At 38.1% G+C, this 16,717-nt stretch overlaps 1 protein-coding gene across 6 annotated transcripts in view; it reads right to left on the reverse strand.

The window, feature by feature from the left end:
* Window positions 1-1,507: 1,507 nt before the first annotated feature.
* The window catches only part of IQSEC1 (IQ motif and Sec7 domain ArfGEF 1), a 421,691-nt gene continuing 406,481 nt past the window's right edge, over window positions 1,508-16,717 (reverse strand). For 5 of the 6 annotated variants that reach the window (XM_063426958.1, XM_063426960.1, XM_063426956.1 and 2 more), the window contains 2 exons: window positions 8,787-8,836; window positions 1,508-7,735 (listed from right to left, as the gene is read on the reverse strand). In XM_063426958.1, coding sequence (XP_063283028.1) covers window positions 7,190-7,735; window positions 8,787-8,836 — 596 coding nt within the window. In that variant the 3' untranslated portion in view covers window positions 1,508-7,189. The remainder of the gene's footprint in view (window positions 7,736-8,786; window positions 8,837-16,717) is intronic. The other variant, XM_063426961.1, reaches the window with a different exon arrangement.

Below are 16,717 nucleotides of genomic sequence, written 5' to 3' on the forward strand. Positions count from 1 at the left end.
CAGAGACACACACACAGACAGGCACACACACAGACACATACATACAAACAGACAGGCACACATACACACAGGCAGACACATACAGACAGACACACATACATACAAACAGACAGACACACACACGACACACATACATACATACAGACAAACACACACACGCATACATACAGGCAGATACACACACATACATACAAATACATGCATACATACAAACACACATAATATTTAAGTCACCCTCCTGTTTCCTACCTTTTAGGTGCAGGAGAGTGATTTCCCCTGGGGTCCAGTGGTGGCTCGGGTGGATGGGAGTCAGAGTTCCCACTCTGACTCCCTGGTTTTCCTCCCGCACGGGCTCTCTGCATGCTAGGAGGAGTGACGTGTGGGGGGCCCGGTTGCGCTGTTAAAGCGCCCAGCGCTGACCGGGCCCCCTTACAATCCATATCCATCGGGTGGCGCTGACAGCATGGGCCACCTGATGGACCCCTTGGACGGCGGCCCCGGCGGTTTGCTGTGCGGGCCGCAAATGGGGATGGTGGGTACCCGGTCGCAGGGGTCCGCAGGGCGGCCGGGCCCTCTGAAGTGACGAGCCTGGTCACAGCTGCGACCCCTGCGACCGCGGTATGTACGCCAGTGATAATAGATGTCCAGGCACACACAGGATCTATCGAATATGCAGACTTTAGTATTTATAAGTGGATTATTATATTTATATACGAGTGCCGGTGAAAAGGGGTTAATATTAAGGCAGGACTCTAAAACAGACACCAAAATACAGTGTCAGTCACATGCACACATATACAGCCACCCTCCAATAACCTTTTCCTCCTGGAGGGAGGGTGACTGTTCCATTGATCTGTCCAGAAACTCCTGTGCTCCATGTGAATAGGGAGAAGGAATATGAGCTATGCCATCCTAGACCGCAGCCTAATAGATCAGCTCAGATTAAAAACGGAGGAGAGTCTGCAGGCCCCTTCTCCCCAGACAGCAGCATTATCAGGTAGTTCAGTAAAGAGAATCTGAGAACAGGCTGCAGTGCTCTCCTGCAGCTCCCCTTCCCATCGGAATGTAGCAACTCTGAGGAAAAGCGCTGCTACAGAGATCACTGAATACAGAGAGCTAGTCTCTGTGTTCCGGAGATTCTGGAGTTACAAAAAATTGTTTGCAATAAATAAGTTTCATTTGCAATTATGGAAATTGTGTATACACTACTGCATTGTATGACTGCATATCTATACGCAAGTGCTGCCAAGAAGGGGTTAATGTTAAGGCAGGACTCAAAATTCCTACTTGCCCATTAGCTATGGACCAACATAGATTGCATGGCAAGTAACTTTTTGTCCTGTCTGGTAGAGTAGGACTTAAAAGGGTAAGCCCTGATGAGGCCTGTGATTTTCTTGTTTGAGGTACACACTTGTTTAACCCTCTCCAGGCACATTTTATATGAAACCATGATATGATAGATCATTGGTTTGTTTGAGCAGAAATGTAGGGACAGCAACAAAATTGCTTGTTTTACGTTTGCTGTTTATTTCATTTGTCCACATGATCACAGTTATAGTTGTACATTGATAGGGTTTGTTACTATGCGTTTAATGAAAGCACTAGTTTTGTCCTGTAATTACAAAATAATTATTGGCCCCATTATTCATTGTATTTGGGCTCTCTTAACAGTCTACTTCCAGGAACCAGTTCTACTATATTCTGCAATACATTATTTAAATAAGAGCTAGCTGCGGTTTGTAACCTTAGAATGACTGCAAATAGTAATTTACACTCTATGTACAAATTTCAGTAACCTAACTCCTAAATGGTCATCCGCACTCTGTGTCCCTCTGTCTATTCATTCCATATTTATTTACAATGCAATTACTTTATTTGCAGGCAACAAGTGCAATGGTATTTTACAATGAGAACCTGACCGTATGCATGCGGAACTGCATAAAACACAGCCACATTGTGGAAGAGAACTATACAAATGAGTATAAATATTTGCTGATCTGCTGCATGCAGCACCATGAGACTCCATTCTATATGTCTTATGTATGGAGGTGGTTTGTTTGCAATACAATACATGGACAGTATATTTCTTATTGTTTAACATTGTACATTTCATTCTTAACTTAAAAAGTACACATACATTAGGTGATTATTCCAGGAAAGATCTTTCTTTTTCCTTACTAATTACATTTATTTAAAAAAAAAAAAAAGTAAAAAAAAAAGTATTAACACATTGATGATAATAGTGAACTAAACAAATAGCACAAATGTTCCTTTTTAACTGTTTTGGGGCTACCCAGGCTGGATTAAGAGCCTTTTGGGCCTGGTGCTGAAAATGATGTGGGCCTTATTACATAATCTTATCAACAGAAAACAGCCATACCTCCCAATTGTCTTATATCTGGTGGAGGTGGTGGGAAATTCACATGATGGCCCTGTGACAAACTGAACCTCATCAAGGGTTCTTGGAGGGGGCTGCTGGCCAGCCTCTTACCTTAGGACTATGGGCCCTGCAATATACCTTGCACAATGCACTTGAAAAGGCTCTGTTCCTGACAGAGAGACTGACCGTTAGCCCTAATTCTCTGGAACTGTTTTGGGCATGGGACCATGTGCACGGTGGGTCAAAAATAAGACTTCCAGGAATTTCCAGAACCCCTGCTCTGATCTGGGTGATTTTTGGATATGTTGTTCAGCCAGATCAGGGCTATCATTTATGTTGTGTTTTGGGGTACTTATGAGACTTTATAAAATATGTTGTTTTTTTTTTTTTTTGCCTTGAGATAATTGAGTTACATAATGTACTTTACTCAATTATCTCCCATGCACAGGGGAGCGATTGTGTGCTGTGTGTGGGAGTGTCGTACATTTAATTACAGTTCTGATTGGTTTGTAAGTTTTGTGTCCCTGTCCCCCACAAGGTCCATGTGGACGTTTACCTTGCTTGGGGACTTGCATAAAAGGCCAGCTGTGGCTTCCATTAAACACACTTGTTTTACCCTTCATGAAGTCTAGGCTCATGTTTGGGGGATTAGAGAACTACATTCACTCTGGGGATAGCTATAATCACTATACTCCCCTTAGTATAATCAATAAGCTCTTGTAAGAGCTGTTCCTACTACACTCTCTGGACTAGCAGAGGTCTACCTACTGGAAGCTAGATCCTGGTCTTCAGTCCGGGGTGGGTGTAGGACAACGAGACCTCAACCAAGCTGCGGCAGTTCGTGGGGTTTACAGTCCTCGCAAGTACTAGGAAGCAGCGATTGACTGAGGTACCCGGTCGAGGTGTCACACATACCCCAAAAATTGACAGGCTCTGAAGCGAGAACCTGGTGGGTGGTGTAAAAGGAGGAGAACAACGTAACTAGCACTGCTCAAAGGGGCAGACCTGTCTGAAGAATTAGAAGGCCAGTGAATGTCAATGACGCAGGCCTGCCAGCTAAGGACGTATTATGCAGATAGTACATCTAATGACGCGCTCACTCTACACTTTGCGGGGACAGTTCCCCAGCACTCACATGTCCACTCTCTCCTTCCCTTCTTACTAGCAAGCAGTAGCTCCTGGTAAGCAGTCTGGGAAAGAGAAAAATAAGAATGTATTGAGGGAATATCTTACACTGTAGACTGAAGCAGCAAAAGCATTTGCACAGTGGACAGTTTTGTTAACTATTTTCTAATCAGCCAGTCCACATTGGCATTGTTCACCTACCCAATTCCCTCTGCACAAAGCAAGAGCATGTGAAGAGTAGTAAAAAGCTTTGGCTTCATTAGCCCCTATTTTTAATCTGGCCCTGGGTGTACCAAGGTTTTGTTATTAATTTCTGCTTTTTTTTTTAAATAAGGTTTACAGAATATACACATCCACATGCAGATCATACAAACAATACAATCTGCTCACTAAGCTCTACATGATAAACTTTCTCATTACAGTAAAAGTGTTATTTTTGCAGTAATATTTTTGGAATTGTTTAAAACTTAAAGGAACACTATAGAGTCAGGAACACAAACATCTACCCCCCCGGTCACTGCTTAAATATAGTAAATTCTTACTTCTATTTAAGTCTGCAGCTGCTGGCTCTGCCCCCTGATATGCCTGCAGAGTCAGCACAAGCCAAACACAGCCCTGGCCAATTAGCATCTCCTTATAGAGATGCATTGAATCAATGCATCTCTATGAGGAAAGTTCAGTGTCTGCACGCAGAGAGTGGCCAGAGGGTGGGTGTACTGACAGGCAGTACTTGTTTAGTATGCAGCACTGCCCCAGAAAGCACCTCTAGTAGCCATCTGAGGAGTGGCCAGTAAAGTTATTGATTGGTTGTAATGTAAACACTGCATTTTCTCTGAAAATGTAGTTGTTCTGGTGACTATAGTGTCAATGAAATCAGAAATAATTTACTTTGTGTTGGGACCCTGAAACAGGAAACATGTACCTGATTGGAAAGAACATAAGTGGAAAATATCTTCAAGCACCATAATCTGGACATACTGCACATTTTGATCAGGCCTGATAGATTAATATCTTCGATAAAACAGTTTGTAAATGTTGTCAGTTACATTATAAGAATCAATAGCGAATCCTTCCACGTTTCCATGATATAATGAACTAACTTTTTAGTCAAGTTAATTTTTATTGTGTTATACTTTCTATACTTAATTAATCATTATTGAAACTGACGTAATTACTCGTAACGTAAGACTTAAGTTGAGGAAAAATAGAATGGTAAAAAGAAAGATCATCATTCCTGGAGCAATCTATAAATTACAGTTAATCTCACCAATAGGTACAGAGGTAAGAAGAAAAGCCTACATATTCAAATATGTTTACACTTTACTTCAGCTAATATGAACAATAATACTAATATATATTGCAAATATACAATATTTAGAATGTAGATTCAGAATAATAACATTAGATGACATGCAAAACAATTTTATTTTCCCTTACAACAGCAATTTTTAGATTGAGAAAAACAACGGCTCAATTACGGCTCAAGGAACATACAGTTTTAATGAGATAATCCTTTGTATTACATGGGGGACAGCAACCTACACATTTACGTCACCAGCCCAGGGCTGAAGGCCCACGTTATGTTTTAATGTAAATTTGACTGCATTAAATAGTATTTTGTAATCTTCAAACATAAACAGAACATTTTCCAATACTGTACTTGCTATTTAAGCATCTTGGTCAAGCTATCTCCTTTTGAAGTGTGTCTGTATATATTGTATAAATTTGTCATGGTATATCTGCATATTATACTATTCATTGTGTAGCCAAATATATAGATACAATTTGATGTTGTTATATAAGCCATGGACATGGAGGCATAGAGGTATAAGTAATGCCTTGCACATGCTCGCAGAGTGCAATGCATGCGACCACATGCACACCATTCTGAGAATCTGAATGCACTATGGAAGTATGTTTGACAGGTCCACTCTAATCTTGCCCCTTCTGTTTTGTCATTGCTTGCTCAGTTTTTAAAGATCTATATTAAATAAAGGTATCCTGTTGTCTTCCTGCACTCTTGAATGCACTGCAAAATATGAATGGTATAAGTAGGTGCCCGGGGAACTCAGAACCTGCAAGTCCCACCCTGTTCAAGTATGGAAACGTCATATACATACTTGTAAATATATCCTAGGAGGTAAATCTGTGTTTTCTATTTATTTAAATACATGTAAGATGCAAATGATACATTATTTAGAATAACAGAGAAAATAAATGCTACACATATATGATAGTAAGACAAAAGTGTCTACATTGAGCTAGAGAAAGTGCTTGGTTGCTGGTCTATTGGTTATATAGTAAGCCGACAAGGAATAGAAAGAATAATAAATGACACAGATATGGGTTTTTACTAGTCAATGAAAAGTGTCACATCTATAGATTATCTTAATCTGCAATAAATTATGAAACAGATCTTGTTGTCTGAGGTAATTTAACTTCACAATAGCCATCATTGGAAACACAAAAAAAAAAAGGAAACTGTAACATGACATAGTGTACAGTAAATAACACACACAGACCAATTCAGATCACAAATAATCTCACAGTTGGAGAGACTGAAATCTCTCTTTAGTGGTAACATAACCAATCAAAAATAAGACAATTTTCAAACAAGGATGAGAGGAGTGCTAAAAAAGTTTTAAAATACATTCTCTGCTATAAAAGGTTTTAAATGTTTTAATCATATATTCAAAATCAAATGTTATGATGACAAGAAAATATTTTCTACAATGGCAATGAATTTTGTGTCAGGGATGGATTTTGAAGTCACAGAACTTTATGTGTGTGTTCACAAACTGTATGTGTATATAAAAAAGTACATAATGAAAAATTCACAGTTCTTACAGCCATTATAGTGTTCCAGATGTAGTATTCTATTGATGCTTTTACAACCATAAGTCACCGGCTGTCTTTTCATTTTTAATTGCATCAATGTTAACTAGACTGCTTACCTGAAATATAAGCATAGTAATACTGGTCTATAAGTTACTTTATTATTAAAGTAAGATGAATTAAGTGTGTATGCAAGAAAAAATTGTTTGCTAAAGTTTCAGGAAATGCTAAGATAATTGGCACATTTTGGACTGCCAGAAGATTCTAAGTGCAAAGACTACTTAAGGAAAAATACGGTTTCTACAGAACGGATTCTCCCCTAACCCTCATAATTTTACTTTTAAGATAATGTGAAAGTTTTTTTGAGTCACTATTGCTAGAATGGAGCAATTCAATGGTTTACTGCCAAGTCCAATTATTCAAGATATCTAGAAGTTCATGCAAACCGTCTATATAATAATTAGATATAAGAACAACTTAATATTTACTTATTATTTACCTTGCAATAATGTGCAATCAATTACATATGTTATACATAGTGTGATTTGAAATTCCATTCTATTTTGTTATTAAATAATAAAAATTTTCCCGAAAAGAAAATGGTTAGCTGTGGGATTTCCTCTTTTTTAATGTGAATACATATAAGTGCCAAGGCATTTATCAGTTCATGTTTTCATTTAAATTTCAAACTGTAGAGAAGTGAAATCCAAATGGCAATATATAGACTAAAATACTTGATATGGGAAAAAAAAAATCCAATACCAGCTGTTTTAGTCTAAACTGCAATTTGGGTTTCAATTTGCTGCACTGTGCCATTTAATAAACGTTCCACTAGAGTTAAATGTTCTATTAAACTATTGTGCTAATCCCGCTGTGTTTGGGTTTGGTGCTTGTAGAAGTGGATGTAAGGGACTGAGAATGATGGTGTGATGAATGCTGGGAGTGAGTGGAGTGTGCAGGTGGCAGGGGAGGATGTGAAGAATGTGAAGATGGCAGGGGAATTTGTGAGGAATGGGCATGCTGGATGTAGGATGGATGTGAATGATACTGTGGAGGGTGTTGCTGAAGATGATGAGGTGGATGAAAGTGATGGTGGTGGTGGTATGGTGGGGGGTTCTGCTGCATGTGGCAATACTGCGCATGCACTTGTGCCTGTGTCTGCACATCTGCTGGTCCTGCATGGTGACTAGTGGGGTGCTGTTGATGTGAGATCAATGTAGGATGTTTCTGTACGGATGATCCAGGAATTAAGTGGCCTTGGGAAGATGGCTTCCCCCTCTTACTGCCAAACAATGACCCTAACAGAGAGGAGGAGCTAGGTATACTCTGGCGAGATGGACATTCTCGAGAAGAAGTGGCTCGTCTGCGTATGTGGGGACTGCTAATGGTGGACCCCTGAAAAGAAAAGGACAAAAAAACAATTATATGGTTTGTCACATTTTATTTTATGATAAAACTACAGGTTAAACAAGTTCACTGCAAGAAAATAAAAAAATGACTAATTTTGTCATTTGATTCTATAACAGGCATTTTCCTGTAGCATGCACAACATATTCTGTAGCTGACCCTATAAACCAACACCGAGGTTATTTACTATTCTTAAAGGCTGAAACTACAGCTATGTCTATAAGTAAAGGCTAAATATATATTAACCCTATAGGTAAAGGGTAAATAATAGAAGCAACAATTAGGCCATAAGGTAAAGGCTGCACCTACAAGTAGGCCTACAGCTAAAATCTAACTCTATAATTCAGGCCCATATGTAAAGGCTCTCTAACAAGTTCTGAAAGTGACGTAAGGGCAGCTGAATGTAGTTTTATAGGTACAAGTTGACCATACCTACAAACAAAGATTGTAGCTGAAAGTAGGCGTGCAGGTATGACAGGATGCACAACTAAGCCTAAAGTACCACCTAACTAAGCCTATAGGTAAAGGCTGAACCTGTAACTTGGTCTGTAACTAAAAGCTGGACACAGATGGGCAGAGGCAAACATACATAGCAAGGATGCTAAAAATAAACGCATGACCAGTGTATATAAATGCTTTCAAGATGAATGAAATCTCATGAAATCCACATTAAATTGAGTTTCAGATTTCTTTTCTTGTGTCTTCCCTGCATTCATGGGCATATTTGTATAATTAGCAGCTTTGCAATAATAATAATAATAATAACAAAAAAAAAAAAAAAATAACTGATAAACATGGAAAAGTCAGGAATTTGTATTAAAAGATAAGAAAGTGAGAACAAAAGTTTAATAAGCAAGCTAGTGGTAGATAAACAAAAAGTACTTTATGGCAGTCATGTTGGTTTAGTAACCATGCTAGAAGCAAGTATCATACACGTGGGCTGCATGTTTGTTTTACAGTGTGAGAGTCCCAGGCATGCAAGCAGAATACAGAAAGGAATGCATTACACAGAGCTACAGATTAATGGCTTCCTACTTACTTCCATATTGCTGTCTAGCGATCCTGCACTGCTGCGCCGACCACGCTTGCCTGCCCAGGACATGCAATACCACAGATTAGAGACCGAGATAAGACCTGGCTGATACAACGTTAACCTACATTCAGAACCTGCTCATTCTGGCAACCAACAGAACTGTTCACCGAAGTAAGTGAACGTTTGAATCGTCAACTTTGCACAACTCAAACCCAAGACTATGAACTTATTCTTTGCCCCATTTGTTCTTGTTAAATATCTCTTGTATTCCTAAACAAGCATCCATATTGGGAGTCTTCTCAAAGAGAGTCTTGTGGCAGGAGCATTTTGTAAATTTGTGAAATACTCGTCTTAAACAAGTCAATAAAACCGATAGGTCTTGAAATTCTGTTTATTACCTAAAAATAGAACATACTATCTGCATGAGCTTGGTATAGTATTAAACTGCAGAAAAGAATCCCAAGACTTCTTACTTTGAGGATTCATAATTGAAAGGGAATTTATCATAAAACTACTGTAATCACATGAAGTTGGAATGTAACCTTTGCAGGATTTTGATATATACCCATAATTTTATTGAATCATCATATTGTTATAATGAAATTCTCCACTGCAAATGTATCTAACAAACAACTAAAGCAAAAATCAATAGTATATCCAGTTTAGCATATTTTCTACGTATAGAATCAAGAACAGAATCACCCATGGAAGGGCTTACTGGCATGGGTAAACGGACCAGCTGTTATAGGGATAGCAAGGTTGTTAAATCATTTAAAAAGGAAACTGATATAGTAATGAGCTACAAATAAGATGAAACTGAAATGGTTGTTAAAGATAAATTCCCTTTGTCATAATGATTATGTATTTAATAACCTATATCATAACTTAATGATGTAGGATAATAATGTAGCAAGATCAGTATGCCTCAAAGGATGATTGGGATCAGAAGGGCGTAGATATGAAAAGAGGCAGGCTATAGACAAATACATTCTACAAAGTCTACAAGGAGCAGCCTTTTGAGCAATTTAAACTAGTAGCTGGTGTCTGGGTGTGAGCTACAGGTGATGCCGCTAGGATAGCAATGCGAAAAGAAGATTGCTTACTTGGATGGGCCTTGCCAAATTTGAACAAGAAATTTAACGCTGCAAAATGACACTAGACAATTAATGATACAGAGCTAAACTAATAAATGAAGGAATTATACCGGTACTTTAATAGGAACTAAAGAACACAAGGTTGTATTCAGCACATAAAATTACTTTTCTTTCAGAAGAAAAAGTCTTACCTGCAACACACATGCTACATACATTGCATATGGGATTGTGAGGTCACAGTTAGCTGGAGGGAGCCAAGCCAATTTAAGAATGTATACGGATGAGGATTAGTGTTCTTTAATTAAAAGACCACATAAATAACTGACACGCAAATATCACATCCCACTAACCGGCTGTGGTTTTGAAATCATTTTTCATTCTTTAATACGTCTTTGATATAATTAGATGTAGATGTCCCTGACTCCAAGAATACAGAATGGTGCTACACAAGAGGCAGATTTATATATATATATATATATATATATATATATATATATATATATATATATATATATATATATATATATATATATATTACGGTCTGTAGACACGCTCACATATATACTCCCAGGTCCTAACAACTATTTTTAACAACTTTTTATAATATAGTAATATGTTTTATAAAATATCTGTGAAATAGAGCATCATTGCATACATATTTTAATATATGCATCAAAAACATAGCCGTGTACTGAATAGAACGCTGAATTGCTAAATTTAGGCAACTACAGCTGTTCTGGAAGAATTCTCCAACTTGACTACACTATACATACCAGCTTTACTACTTGAGCCCATGCAGTCTCACTGCTAAATTCTCTACTATTTAGGCTTAGACTTTCTACTCTCCTGCTCTGTTAATAGCATTCTAGACCATACAGGAGCCTGTGTGTGATTAACCCCTTAAGGACTGAGCCAAATGTACAAGTTGTGAACAGAACAAAACGTAAACAAAACCTGGCATTTGCGCTATATGTCTGTCCAACCGTAATTCCCCTCTTTCATATTAAATGCACCCCCCCTTATTATATATCATTTTATTCAGGGGAAACAGGGCGTTTTTTATTTAATATCAAATATTTAGCTATAAAACATAATTTAAAATGAAAAAAATGGGAGAAAACACAAGCCTTATATTTGACGCTGTAACTTTTGAAAACACCATAAAACCTGTACATGAGGGGTACTGTTGTACTCGGGAGACTTCGCCGAACACAAATATTTGTGTTTCAAAACAGTAAAAAGTATTGCAGCAATAATATCGTCCGTGTAAGTGCTGTTTGTGCGTGAAAAATGCAAAAAACGTCACTTTTACTGGCGATATCATAGTTGTAATAAATTTTACTGTTTTGAAACACTAATTTTTGTGTTCAGCGAAGTCTCCCGAGTAAAACAGTACCCCCTATGTACAGGTTTTATGGTGTCTTGGAAAGTTATAGGGTTAAATATAGTGCTATCAAATTAAATTCCCTATACTTTCGCCATGCGTTGTCAGGCAGGTCCCGCTAATTGTAATTAATTAGGATACCTAATTATGTAAAAATATTACATAAATATATGTGTAGAATTAATATATGTATATATATACATATGTGTATATATATATATATATATATATATATAATTTTTTTTATATTTTCATTTATATATAGGTATATATATATATAGTGATATATACGTATATATTTATGTATATAGATATATATATATTATTTCGTTCTATGTGTATTTTGATATAAATATATATATTAATATCACAATACAGTTATAATGAAATAAAACACATCTATATATTTTTTAATAATTTATTTTTAATTTTATTTTTTACGTATTTAAATTTTTTTTATATTATATATAAATATATATATAACAATAATTATATATATATTTAATCAGGCTACGTGTAATTTGATATTAATATATGTATAATTATAAATATATTAATATTAAAATACACCTAGACAGTGTACGTGTGTGTATGTATATGTGTATATACCGTATATACTCGAGTATAAGCCGAGTTTTTCAGCACATTTTTTGTGCTGAAAAACCCCAACTCGGCTTATACTCGAGTCATAGTCTGTATTATGGCAATTCACATTGCCATAATACAGACTGGGGGGAGAGGGGGGCTGGCAGAGCTGTACTTACCTTTCCTGCAGCTCCTGTCAGCTCCCTCCTCCTCCGCGCCGTCCGTTCAGCACCTCGGTCAGCTCCCAGTGTAAGTCTCGCGAGAGCACTTACACTGGGAGCTGACAGAGGGAGCTGCACAGACCGCGCGGAGGAGGAGGGAGCTGACAGGAGCTGCAGGAAAGGTAAGTACAGCTCTGCCAGCCCCCCTCTCCCCCCCACTGAACTACCAATGACACTGGACCACCAGGGAAGGAGCCCCCCTCCCTGCCATGTATCAAGCAGGGAGGGGGGACGAAAAAAAAATATAATTAAAAAAAATAATAATAATAATAAATAATAATACAAAAAAAAAAAAATAATTAAATAATAAATAATATAAAAAAAATTTAAAAAAATAATAATTAATATATTAAATGCCCACCCCCACCAACACATACACAAACACACACTGCATCACACACACTTCATTCATATACACACACTGCACTCATACACACACTGCACTATTAAACACACTGCACTCACACAAACTGCACTCATACACACACTGCACTCACACACACTGCACTCACACACACTGCATTCATACACACACTGCACTCACACACACTGCACTCACACACGCACTGCACTCACACACGCACTGCACTCATACACGCACTGCACTCATACACGCACTGCACTCATACGCACACACTGCATTCATTATATACACACACTGTAAATAAATATTCAATTAATATAATTTTTTTAGGATCTAATTTTATTTAGAAATTTACCAGTAGCTGCTGCATTTCCCACCCTAGTCTTATACTCGAGTCAATAAGTTTTCCCAGTTTTTTGGGGTAAAATTAGGGGCCTCGGCTTATATTCGGGTCGGCTTATACTCGAGTATATACGGTATATATATATATACTTAGATCATATAGATCATATATATATAATATATATATATATATATATATATATATATAATCTAAGTAAATAATTTTTTTTTTTTACACTTATTTAATTTATTTTTATTTGATTTCAGCCAGCAGGGGAATACCTGTCATTACAGGCAGTCCCCCTGCTGGCAATGCACAAGGCAGCTATACCGGCCATGTGATTGTGAGGTCCTCGCAAGGACCTCACTCTCACATGGCCCGGAGGGGCTGAAGAGGACGGAGGTGCCGTGGGGGGCTCCCTGGGAGTCCCCCCAACCACGATCGCCGGCGTGGGATCGCCGGCATGGGATCGCCGGCGACCGGGTAAGTAAAAAAAAAACGGAGGGCGTATAATTACGCCCGGCGGCGTTTAGAGACGCTTAAAAAAGGACGTAATTGTACGCCCTCCGGTCTTAAGGGGTTAAAGTACAATTTACAGAGCAGGAGATATAAACTTCTAAAGCAAGTTAATGTCTGATTGAAAATTAAACAATTTTTTCATGCAGGTTGTGTAAGTCAAATCCAGGGGACGTGTAGCTTAGGGCTGCATAAACAGAAACAAGTGATTTAACTCCTATGTGGCAGAGGATTGAGCCTCTGATCTATACACTAAAACTGCTTCATTAAAGCTTAAGTTGCTGAGATCTGCAGAATGATTATTAAATAGATAAAACAGTGCCTATCATATCCATTTAATAATCATTCTGCAGATCTCAGCAACTTGCTTTGGATGTTACATGCTATCATATTAAACTAGCTTTGAACAATACACAAATATAATTGAACATAACATTTTATAGAATTGCCTATTGGCCGCATTAAGGAGCAGGTTCCCATATTAATCATTCAAAGCCCCATATATGCTTTTGCTAAAAGATCTGGAATTTTAATATTTTATAATAGTGCATTTTTATTTAAACATGTATATCACACAAGTCATAAAATTGTGGCTGGTAACGATTGTGGCATAGCAATCAAAAACAGAATAACATGCATTACATGGAAATAACAATAACTAACATATATGTTAAAATGTATTTATTTAATAGTAAAGTGGGTGATTTTCTCTTCTAGAAGAAGCCCTGTTATGAAGCCCCTCTATATCACAACCCTATGAGCACATTGTTGTTGCTAACTTACATACCAGCTTTAAGCCACATGGAAATTAGAAAAAATACTTTGAGAAAGTTGGAAAACATGTTGGTGCTTAACTTCTATGTCCCCTAAACTGAAGGATAAACCATAGAGGTCTCTACTTTAACCTACAATTCTAACAGATAGAATGGTTGTAGACAAGGAGATCCATAACACACTACTTCCAAAGATAACGGTGGCAGTAGACAGAGTGGCAACCATGGAATTCTTCAACCTTACAAACTATTCCTAGGAAAAGATGGCATCAAAGACAAAACCTGAATATCTTTAACCATATACATAGCAACCTAATAATCTACAATGAAAGAACTAATGTCTATCAAGCTCATTCTGTGGTTAATGAAAAACTAGGGAAAAACACAGTTTAAAACTATTTCCAATAATGCCCCCCCACAAAATATCCTCCTTGTTTCCAAAGTGGATCAACACTTGTTACCAACTACATTCATTCGTTATTATAACCTGTAATATTCAGTTTTGTTTTTTTAAGTCTCAACAAAATCGGACGATACAACCTCTTTACGCAAAGAATCCAACATCCTTATTGCTGTTGTTACTGCAAAAACTTGTTTCTCTGTTATATAACATGCTATTCTAAGAAAAAATTACAGCACCGGTGGATAAAACATCAACTTGTCTCAAGATCTAAAAGCTTCAATCAGCCTAACCCACATTAACTTTGTTTGAATCAAAATGTATACTAGACTTGAAAAATTACTGTTCATCTTCATATCTAAAGTAGGGCGTTGTGAAAAGTCCACCTTAGTCTAAGTAATTCCGGGCAATCATGTTTCCACAGCTCTCTCAGAATTCTCAGCTTGACATGCAAATAAGCACAGACAGGAACTATGTATCAGACTAGAATAGACTGAACATTAATGGAGCACTCTAGCACTTTTAAAGGTTAGTCAAACCACAGCTTTCCTGGTTATGCAACTATGTTGTGCAACATTCGTGCCAAACATGCTGGAACCAAAAATTTTAGGTTTGCTATATTGACTATATCTTAGATTTGCAAGCAGCAGGCACAATTTGGTCGGAGCACTCTCTCTTATAAGATGGAAGAGGTGGGCCACGGATGACATATGCATGGACCGTGGCTCTACAGAAAGCTTAAATGAGCACTATGGGGTCAGGAACATAAACATGTATTCCTAACCCTATAGGGTTAAAACCACCATCTAGCCACCCTTGTCGCCTCATGCCTCCCTAAATATAGTAAAATCTTGCCTGTATTTAAGTCTGGAGATGCTTACTTTGTCCCTGTTTCCTTTTGACCTGCCCACTGCCTGCTGACAGCATCAGAAGTGGTAGCCTGATCCAATCACAATGCTTCCCCATAGGATTGGTTGAGACTGACAAGGAGGCAGATCAGGGACAGAGCCAGCACAATTCAAACACAGCCCTGGCCAATCAGCATCTCCTCATAGAGATAAATTGAATCATCTCTGCATCTCTATGAGGAAAGTTCAGTGTCTGCATGCAAAGGGAGGAGACATTGAATGTTCTGAGGAGTGACCAGTGAAGTTTTCACTAGGCTGTAATGTAAACACTGCATTTTTTACAGCAAAAAGCCTGAAGGTAATGATTCTACTCACCAGAACAAATTCAGTAAGTTGTAGTTGTTCTGGTGACTATAGTGTCCCTTTAACATAGCCCAGTACACTAAACTGTGGACCGGGTTACAGGTAAACGGATAGCAGCCACATGGTGCTGCTACCAATTTACCTGTAACTCGGTGATTAAAGATAGTACTTATGATTTGTAATAGGGATAGAATTTTAGGATAGTATTTAAGTTTAAGATTGTAATAATTAAATACAACAGGGCAAATGTGGGAGGATAAAGAACTGGAGAAATAGAGACACATTATATTAACAGTGGTACATAAGTAGAAGTTAGGGTTTATGTTGAAATTCATATTATGGTTTCTTGTTAGGAATACCACTTTGGATTAATATGGTTTGACATTCGTAATAATCGTAACTTTTATATCTGGGGTTATGGTTAGGATATTGGATATACTTTAGGTTTATATGGGGGTGATATTCATGGTTAAAGAGAGCTGGATTTATGGTTAAAGACCACTGAGAGAGCTGGATGCAGGCTGAATGAGCTCATAGGCCTGACGTATCTATTAAGCACATAAATCTAAATTTTTTCTTCAATTTCCATATCGCTCTTGAGACAAAAGGGGAACTAACCTTGAAGGAGGTTAAACACTTTTGGAAGCCTGAAGTGATTGCAGATCTCAGTGTAGCTCGCGGCCTACCACTTGTCCCTAGGTGGGAGAAAAGGCCGATCCTCCATTTGGATTTGCATCGGGTTCAACGAGTGCATGGTTTACCCTGCTCCCCTTCGGACCAGACGCTTGTAAACCTTATAGCTGGAATCAAGAGCCACGAGGCCCCGACTCAGCAACCATAATCTCACAGATGCTGTCTCGATTCGACGCCATATGCCAGAAATTCTGGGACAAACTAGAGCACCGCATTGACCTGCCACAACCAATACTCGCACCCACGGATGACCGCAAGCGTGGTGAGGGGAAGCACAAGAGGCCCCCATACTGCTGAATTTCCCAGGGTCAAAACACAGCCAGAGTTTGCTGCCAGCAAGCCATCCTCACAAA

Source organism: Pelobates fuscus, chromosome 7, assembly GCF_036172605.1.
Source record: "Pelobates fuscus isolate aPelFus1 chromosome 7, aPelFus1.pri, whole genome shotgun sequence".
Taxonomy (NCBI): Eukaryota; Metazoa; Chordata; class Amphibia; order Anura; family Pelobatidae; genus Pelobates; species Pelobates fuscus.